We start from the raw sequence: 9,942 nt of genomic DNA on the forward strand, positions 1-9,942 counted from the left end.
GCTCTTGTTCCTTATATTACAGTCTTTCCTTAATATTTGTGCCCTTTATTACTAAGAACCTACAGAAAAACAAACTTACCACTCAATAAATTGTAGAGAAGGTAATTCTATTTAATGTTGGTATTGGGACCCCACTAACTAAAACTCCTACATTCTCACTAATCCTGTCCAGTAGGTTCCCTTGTGTACCCTATTTAGTAGGTCTAAATATTGTGTCATTGAGCTATGAAGCTAGTACACCGCACATTGCCCTCCCCTACCCCAGCAAAGCCATACTGTTTATTTTTTTTAAAAAATAAATACATATATAAATATATATATATAATATATATATTACTTTTAACAAAGACTGGGCCAAGTTTCATACTATATTACATTGATGCTCATCATATTACTTTGTGATATCCGGCTAACTTTTCTTCCTTCCTGATTGGTCTGTTCCATTTTAATAAGGCTACTACATGCCGATGGGGTATAAATGTCAATTATGGAAACTTTAAATGTTTCTGCTATAGAGGATAAATACTTTTTGGCCAAGGAAGGATGCAGAGCCGTTGCCATAATTATCACTAAATACATTTTCCTCACAGAAGCAGATAATCTATTCGGATTTCTCCAGTATATTATCTGAAGTAGCCCTTTGTTTTTAACGAAAAAATGGTAGACCTAAAAGTAATTCATTTTACTTAATATTATAACTGAAATTGTCAAATATATAAAAGTGATTGTGACATGTTCCTGCCTAAGGTGGGAGTTGAGTTAGTGTGGCCCAGAAATACCTTTGTCTTCGGGTATCAGGCTTTCTCACTGGGCTGGTTAAAGCAGATGTGACAGAGACACCTACATGTAACTCCAGGGGATGGGGTCACTATTTACTAAAGCTGGCCATACACGCACCGATAATAGAGGTTTCGTACGATATTCGGTGCGTGTATGGCAAGTCGACTGATATCGCAGGAAGCTGACTCGCCGATCGGCCAGGTTAAAAGATTTTGATCGGGCGCCATAGAAGGCGCCTGAGCAAAATCTGCCGTCAGGGCTGAATCGGCAGAAGGAGGTAGAAATCCTATTGTTTCTACCTCCTTATCTGCCGATTCAGCCCGGAAGGTTAGTGGTGGGACTGATGGTCACGCGAAAGATCGCAGATCGCCACGTGTGTGGCCACCTTTATACCAATCAGTATCCCTTTGATATATTTGTAAATATTGTGATTTTTTTTTTTACATTACTTGTTTTTCTAAATACTAGGGTCTCCAGGTCACAGAATTACCCAGTGGGGTATGTTTTAAAACCATTGCTGCCATGAGCAATTTAGAGAAATTTAACCTGAGTGGTTGCAAAATGTTTAACTCCTTGGGGTCTAGACAGTCTGCTGCTCTGGTGCAAGTGACTGCCCTCCAGGAAAAGAAGCTTTTTATTTCTGCTAGCCACACACAATGGTTTCTAAATGCTAATGTTTGGCTGGTCTGTAATGCAGTCTGAAAGCCCCCTGATTAAATAGAAAGGCGGAACAAGGCATATGTGCTGTGTGTATTTGGCAGTCTGAATAAGCATTATCAGAATCAGGTCCGGACTGGAATTCAAAATAAGCCCTGGCATTTCAAGTGCACAAAGGCCAAAACAGACCCCACTAAATACTGACTGTTTATGGCATCTTACAGCAGCCCCTCTGGCATTTGCCAGAATCTACAGATTGCCAGTCCGGGCCTGGCCAGAAGGAATTGTAAGGAATGCATGCCCAGCAAGCCATTGTTCTGCCCTTCACTGTTACCAATCAACCTGAAATCCCACATTGAAAATTAGAAGGAGGCATTTTATCCTGTGGTTTGTTAAATGGGTGTTGTATTAATGTAACATAGACAATGTGGAATAGCGAAGTTCCATTGCCTTTTGTAACTTAGAAATATAAACTGTAATTTTTAAGGAATGTTTGTGGGTTATATAGGCTTACCACAGCATAAAACCTCCATTTTCAAATTGTTTACTAACACATTCTTTGACTGCTCTGCTTACCTTATTTCTTCACCCATAATAAACATGAGACAAATAAATTGAAATATACTTCACTCAGGGATCGAATCTGATCTGGTGTGCCGCAGAGGAGTTCTGGCCAAGTCTCAATGCCCAAACCTACTCTGTCCACTTGAGTTGAAGCTGCTGTTCTAATTTGAGCCACATCTTCACTATCTTTTTCTGTCATTAGCACTAACTGAGGTGGCTGGTTGATGGATGCTGATCTTTCAGGGCCCATGGGCAGTATGTTTGTATTCATGGAAGCTATTGACTTACAGGAGGAGTTCTGCTACCCGGTGGAATGCCTGGCCCTCACAGTGGAGGAGGTCATGCACATACGGCAGGTGCTGGTTAAAGCTGAGTTGGAGAAGTTCCAGCAGTATAAAGATATCTATAATGCCCTGAAGAAAGGAAAGGTATATTTCTGATTGCATGTTGGAACCTGACCTGCATGGAAAGATCTCAGCTATAATTAAAGTTTAATGCTCTTGGATATTAAATTATTGCTCATTTGCATTTGCTTGAGATATGCTCTATTGGGTAAAACCATCTATGGGATAGTGTCATACATGTTATGGTAATATACTTTGTATTATCACTTCTGCCCTGTATAGGTTATAAATCTACTTTCCAAATCAAACTGACCAAAGGTATTCATTTCAAGCTGGTCTGTATTAAACTGAATTTGTGCTCCTGGGTCACCTGACTAAAACACATAGACAAATTACTGACCCATCCATCAGTACAGATTAAAGTCTACTACAAATTCCCCCAAACCAAAGATAGGCAGGTACAGCTGATACAGAGCTACAGCTTTCAGCCTGGTACTTACAGTTCTGCAATATCTACAGCACTAGCAGTTGTCTGTAGCTGCCCTTTCCTTTTTAAAGTTCTTCTGTTGAATGTATTTAAGAAAACAGAGAAATCACATTTTATTTTAGGCAGAGTTGTCAGGCTAGTGTATGTATGGATTATGAAGACAGGCCCCAATTCTCCATTGGTTCTGTGAACCCACTTATGAGCTGATGATAGATAGATAGATAGATAGATAGATAGATAGATAGATAGATGATCGATAGATGATAGATAGATGATAGATAGATAGATAGATGATCGATAGATGATAGATAGATAGATAGATAGATAGATATATAGATAGATGATAGATAGATAGATAGATGATCGATAGATGATAGATAGATGATAGATAGATAGATGATAGATAGATAGATAGATAGATAGATGATAGATAGATAGATAGATGATAGATAGATAGATGATCGATAGATGATCGATAGATGATCGATAGATGATAGATAGATAGATAGATTGATGATAGATAGATAGATAGATAGATAGATAGATGATTGATAGATAGATAGATAGATAGATAGATAGATAGTTTCATGAACAGTTTCTCAGGTTCTTGCTTTGGCTTGCCTAGTCCTGAGGGAAGGGTTAGTCAACTTTCAGCAAGGTTGTGTAACTGCAAATCTTACCTTCCCTTGCCAGAAGGGCAATACTAGCAGCTTTTCCAAACCCAGAAGCACTAACAGCCAACCATCCTAGCCTTGTAACGTAATACTCCTTTTCTATCAGTATCGGATTGACAGGGGAACCAGTTTAGAATGTTACCTTTGTTGTCAATGCCTTTAACTGTACAGCTTTTCAATTGTTCCTAATACTGTTCTTTTTTGTAGCTTTGTTTGTGCTGTCGAACAAAAAGGTTTTCATTATTTACATGGTCATACACTTGCCAGTTTTGCAAAAGGTAAGTATTGTTCTATTGTATCACAGAATTCCCTCTGCTTAATGCTATTTAATGTTTTATTTGCAGATTTTTGTTACAAAAGTTGCACACTCTTCTTTAAATGTCATTTAAATCACCACTATTTCTTCTGCATATAATTCCCACACATCTGCTGTTTCCCTTAAAGGCCTGTAGTCTATAGTTGTGTAAAAATAGAAAGTCCTATTATTAGGGCTTTCTATTTTTACATCAAGTCACAAGAGGTTCATTCTGTGAATAAAACAGAAAAACCAGATAGGTTAGGGTGAGACGGGCTACAGTTATTATACAGTAAATTCCATATTAAAAATAGAAAGTATTCATACTAAACCCCTCTAGGTACAACAGCCCCCTGAATAAACTGCCCTCCATGGCCCCCCTTCACCCCTCCCTTCTCACACAGCCTATTACATCAAAAAGTGCCCCTTCGGGTCTCACTGCGGACCCTGCGTGAGCATGCGCAATGAAGCTTATTTTTGACTAGCCCCAACTGCACATGCTCCTGTAGGGTCCATATCGGCGGTGAGACCCGAAGCATTTTCTCATGGACAGAATATGGCGCCTTGTTACTCTGCTGAGCTGCTCTGCTTTTTTAGCTCAGGTTTTTAAATAGGCCACTTTTCAGTGTAATAGGCTGTGCGAAAAGGTGAAGGGGGGTAATGGAGGGCAGTTAAGGGGGGCTGTTGTATTGAGAGGGGTTTAGTTCTCCATTAAGATAAAACAAAACAAAACAAAAAAAAAAGATATAATACCCTCTTGAATTATGGGCCAAGAGCCCCATGGCTCTACCCTATGTGTGCCAGATGTAAATAGGGTTGCCACCTGCCTAGTATTTTACTGGCATGACCAGTACAAATTATGCTTGATGTCAATGTTATCCATAGGAAAAAAAATAAAACTATAGGAAGGCCAGTATTTTGTTCCAGAAAAGTTGGCAACCCTAGACCTAAAGTTTGAGAACCTCTGCTTTTGTGGGAGTGGTTAATGGCAATAAATACAAAGCCATTCTGATTGATCACCTACTGTATATCCTGTGGTTTAGTATCTCTGTTCTATTGTGAAATGTTACAGGATCAGATGGTCTCCAGCCACAGGGCATTAGTCCTTGAATAGTTTGATGCACATTAATATAATGGGAGAAAGGACTTTTAGCCATGAGTAAAACCAGTAATACACGTCCCAATCCTCATAAACTGGTCTGTGTATTGGGACATTGGGTCCTGTGGGTGGCACTGCAACATTGCCAGATTGCTACACAGATAACATTACAAAAAAAACAAAAATGAGAAGTTTTAATTCTTACTATAGGAATCATGGGAGGGGATATGCAAACTACACTTGTGTCTCTACTTTTATGAAATTTTCAGTAAAGTTAAAACCTCTCATTTCTCATGAACTTACAACCCCTTTCTTTTATTTCCCTTTATAGACCAGTGTGCTCACAATGTTGCAAAAAGGTAAGCTTATAAGAACTGGATCATAATTATTTGATGGGTTTATAATACAAGTATTTGTTTTTTAACAACCCTTTCTAATGATTTTCAATACAGATGAGATTACCTTCTAAGCCATATTCAACACTTCCCATCTTCTCCCTGGGTCCTTCAACCTTGCAGCGAGGGGACAGTTTCCTAAAGCCAGAGAAGCCATCCACCAGTCACCAGCGGCCACTGAGAAGCTTCCCCAAGTGAGTGTGGGTTCACATCCCATAGCTGTTTATCAGAATATAAGCTTAGCCATACCAATTAACTTTTTAACCTGTATTATAATGTTTGGAATAGTGTTTGTAAGCTCCATTCACCAGCATTCCCCAAGAGTGGCAATATTTAGATAATCCTTATGGCAGTGCACTCTCAGCTATTAGAATGTTTAGGGAAGGGCTGTGTGTGTCTGTGCTGCTCCCAGGATACTCTATGAGGGAGTAAAAATACCAGAAGTTTTGAATACATTTCATGTGGCAAAAATTCTAATATTGGTATAGGAGTTATCCAGAGGCCCACCAGAGATCACAACCTCAAGGGCCCACCATATAATCACTAGTATCATTAAAGCAGCAGCATGGTGTGCACAACAAATCTTTATGCCTGTCCTGTCTGTTTGGTTACTTAATGGAATAAAATTAGGCTGCATGTTATAGGGCATATAACACTTGACAAATTGAAAAGTAATGAAAACATTCTATAAAATAAATGCTCTCTTGATCTACTCCTGCTTAATACATAGGCCAAAGTTTGGATATGTGTTTCAGTATATTCAGGCCAAGATTAGTAACTCAGAAGTCTAGAATATAAACCATATATTAAGCAATCACAATAATACTATACCTGAATATAGATGTAATATATAAAACTTGATACAAACCCGTCTTTCCATAGTTAACTCCCAAGGACTATAATTAAAGTAAATGATTCTGAACTTCAATTGCTCTTCATTGGTTAAACGTGCAGACCAGAGAGAAGTTATAGGAGGGATTCTAATAATATTCTAAGAGCAAGCATTAAAAAAAAACAAAACATAATATTTTTTCTTTTTGTTTATATAAGGATTCCTTCCAAGTCTAAGTCAGTGGAGAGACCAGATGAGGAATTTCAGTTTCCTAAAGAGCTCATGGAAGACTGGAGCACCATGGAGGTGTGTGTGGACTGTAAAAAGTTTATCTCGGAAATTATCAGTTCTAGTCGGCGCAGTTTAACACTCGCTAACAAGAGGGCTCGCTTAAAACGGAAGACGCAATCGTTCTACTTGTCCTCGACAGCAGCCTCGGAGTTTCGGCCCACTGAGAGAACAATCAATGAGATTTGAGGACTTGTGCCTTTTATTTTATCTTTCCTTCTGATTTGCTCCAGTCTACATGACTAACCAGACTGTTGTTATATGGGTTCTGCAAATACGGCACAAGTTTCTCTGCTCCTAAAACTTGCTATGGTAGAGGCAACACTATTTCCTAGAAACAGCGGCTGGTGATTCCCTTGCACTGGAAGAATGCAATGATCGCCTTTTTTGAATGTGTCATTTTGTATGATGACTTCATTGCATGAACAGAAGTTCTACTGGAGTCTGCTGAACAGAAAGTTGTACTAAATCCAGGAGGAACACAAACTTTTCACTGTTACCTCATTAAATAGAGTGCATTTCTCCTTCCCTGCTTAAATGGAAAAATTCTGACTTTTTTGGGGGTCATTTAACATTACTTGGATTTCCTTTGGCCAAAACAGTGAATTTAGATCTTTGGAGAATCCACATTAGACCAGTTGTGTCCGTTACCTATGTTTTTATTATAAGAAGTAGGGTGCTATTTATTTAAATCCTACAATAACTTTTAGAATAACCTGGTACAGGAACCATAGCACTTTTATTATCTCCCTCAGTGCCAAACAAAGTCTTCCCAAGCCAGACCTTGCTTCATATCTTCACACATCTATGCATATGGTTATTTTGTCTCCCAGTATGTTGCCTCAGTAGACTTAAAAAGACTATGGAGATAAAGTAGCAAGGGTCAGTATGGTGGGTGAATGACTGGCTGTATCTTTGTTAGAGCTTAACCTGTTACATTGCTGACAGTAAGTCTCCTACTTTTGTAATTAAGCTTCTGAAATCCATGTCTGTCATATAGGAGAATATGCTATCATCATGTTCCATGTAAGAATACAAACCTTCGACTTTGTACATTTTTTTAAAGATCCTGGATGAGCGATAGTAACTTTTTTACATAAAGAGTGGGCTGTACAGGCCTGTACAAAATTGTACATAAAAAGGGTTCTTGGGTTTACTGTTATGAACATGTTGGTTTTGCTACAGACACAAATATTGTCCTGCAAAGATACATTCAGCAACTCCAGGTTCTGTAGTGGAGTTTAGGGGTGGACGTCAAACTTGCAGCTCTCTTTGGTTCATAGTGGCTGCAGGTTTTACATCCATAATAAAAAGCTTCCGAACTGTTCCAAACTGACATCTCTTCATGTAAATAACTGTATTATATTTATTAAGAACTGGAATGTGTTCCCATTTGAACACTAGCTATTATTGTTATTACCAAGGAGTTTAGGCACTGAAGAAAAAATATATTTATATGTACATTGTCTATAATATTATGTAAAGAGTTGAGCATTCTGTTAGATTTCTGCAATGAATATGTGATATTTTGTCCCTTTTATATGTTGGAGCTGTAAGCAGAGCTCATTTCTGATCATTTTATTTAAGGCATTTATTTTTATAGTTTCTCTTCTAATTTGTGCAGTTTGTACATCAGATGTATTTGCAAACTGGTGTTTTGTTTCTTTGTTCCCTAACTTTAAGGTTATGAGAAAACAGCAGCCTATTGCCTGGGACAGCCAAACAGATATAGAATTAACAAGACAAAGCCAAGTGAGTTGGCCTTGCTGAAAAGCTTGGCCATTGGCTGATTCAAGAGGCCCTTAGGGCCCTGAAACTTCACCTCCTCTCTCGCAAGCAATGAGGTGCCCAACAATACCTGCTTTTTCACATCAATTAGAGTTGGCACATGTAAAACACATGAAATGTGGTGATCCCGGGTAATCACTTAAGAATTCCTACTTCCACATTTCATTTTTGGGCAATTACCCAGGATCACCTTATGTAATGTGTTTCAAACTAGGGGCAGGTATTGCCATGTGCCCGCGGGAAAGGAGATTTTCTGCCTGTTGATGAAGCACTCAGTGTGACTGGGCCCTTCCTCCAGGAATAGGCAGTCTGCAGAAGTTCACCTGTTGAACTACCAGCATGCCTCCACCTGCTTTAAGAGCAATGTCAAACTGGGATTTATAGTTTCTTAACAGATGAAGTGCCAAGTGGTTTCCTCTTCCTGCATTACCCACTGCCCAGGCAATATCATGCTATGAGAATTTTGTTTCATTTTGGTACATGTATTATTGATTTGTATTTTGTAAAAGATCACATCTGTTCATGTTGTTTGAAATGATGACATTAATGCCTAACAGCAGTATATAGCAATAGCTGTTTATAAGGACCTTCAGAAGGTCCAGTAATAAGGTCCATTAAAATGAACAGCAGCAAGGAAAGCAAAGGAAATAAGCAAGCAACTGAGCACCCTAACTAATAAAGAAAAACTCTCTACATACAAAAAATCATGTTTGTTTTATCCTGTAATGCAGCGTTTTTCAACCGCTGTTCCGCCCCGCTGTTGCCTGGTGTGCCGTAGGCAGGGCCGCAATTTTTACTTTCCCCTTTAATAAAATCCGGGCCCTGTCATTGGTTGCGCCCCGTGTGTACGGGTGACGTCAGTACGCACGGGGCGCAACGTTATAAAAGGGCCTGTGTGCGGTCGCGTGTAGGCAGAAGTGCAGAGGCAGCGCACGTGAGGGGAAGATGCTGCTGAAGCCGCCGAAGAGCAGAAGTAAAATGCTGCTGGGCACCAATGTATTAGGGGGGGCCATGGGGCACACTGACTTATGGGGGCACTGCTGCTGGGCACCAATGTACTAGGGGGGCTGGCTCTTGGCACCAATGTACTGGGGGGCACTGCTGCTGGGCACCAATGTACTAGGGGGGCACTGCTCTTGGCACCAATGTACTAAGGGGGCACTGCTGCTGGGCACCAGTGTACTAGGGGGGCACTGCTGCTGGGCACAGAGTTAAATTTTTTAACATTTTCTAATGGTGGTGTGCCTCATGATTTTTTTCATGAAACAAGTGTGCCTTTGCCCAAAAAAGGTTGAAAAACACTGCTGTAATGGATAGTGTGTTACCCATTGTAAGTGACAGCTAGCACCAGACCATTCCAGTCGGATTTCTAATAGGTTACTATGGGTTACTGCACCGATGCAAATCAGTATCTTGTATTAGGGAAAGGGGACCTGTCTCACGAGAAGCATGCCACATAAACAGGGTCAAATTGTCCCACCAGAATACTGGGAAAAATCCAGATGGGCCCCAACCCTGTTGGGATGGGAGGTGGGCTCTTAGATGGCTGGTTGAAGGGCCCTTGAGTCAGGTACCTGGTCTGCCCTGGGTACCTCAGTACAACTCTGGCTCCATTGAATACCCACAAGCAATGTATCTCCTTTTAAAACTGATGTATAAACAGACCACAGTGAGTAATAATATTAGGTTTGGCCATAGTGTGTCTAAAGAAGAAGTTATTATTTAGCTATAAGTTTAAA

General features: G+C 39.8%; 1 protein-coding gene across 5 annotated transcripts in view; it reads left to right on the forward strand.

The window, feature by feature from the left end:
• spire1 (spire-type actin nucleation factor 1) overlaps positions 1 to 8,907 on the forward strand; it is a 103,300-nt gene extending 94,393 nt beyond the window's left edge. For 4 of the 5 annotated variants that reach the window (XM_031903690.1, XM_031903693.1, XM_031903691.1 and 1 more), the window contains 5 exons: positions 2,292 to 2,429; positions 3,714 to 3,784; positions 5,232 to 5,259; positions 5,353 to 5,489; positions 6,346 to 8,907. In XM_031903690.1, the coding sequence (XP_031759550.1) occupies positions 2,292 to 2,429; positions 3,714 to 3,784; positions 5,232 to 5,259; positions 5,353 to 5,489; positions 6,346 to 6,604 (633 nt within the window). In that variant the 3' untranslated portion in view covers positions 6,605 to 8,907. Of the gene's footprint in view, positions 1 to 1,248; positions 1,279 to 2,291; positions 2,430 to 3,713; positions 3,785 to 5,231; positions 5,260 to 5,352; positions 5,490 to 6,345 lie in introns of all 5 variants that reach the window. The other variant, XM_031903692.1, reaches the window with a different exon arrangement.
• The last annotated feature ends 1,035 nt before the right edge of the window (positions 8,908 to 9,942 follow it).

This window comes from Xenopus tropicalis, chromosome 6 (assembly GCF_000004195.4).
Source record: "Xenopus tropicalis strain Nigerian chromosome 6, UCB_Xtro_10.0, whole genome shotgun sequence".
Taxonomy (NCBI): domain Eukaryota; kingdom Metazoa; phylum Chordata; class Amphibia; order Anura; family Pipidae; genus Xenopus; species Xenopus tropicalis.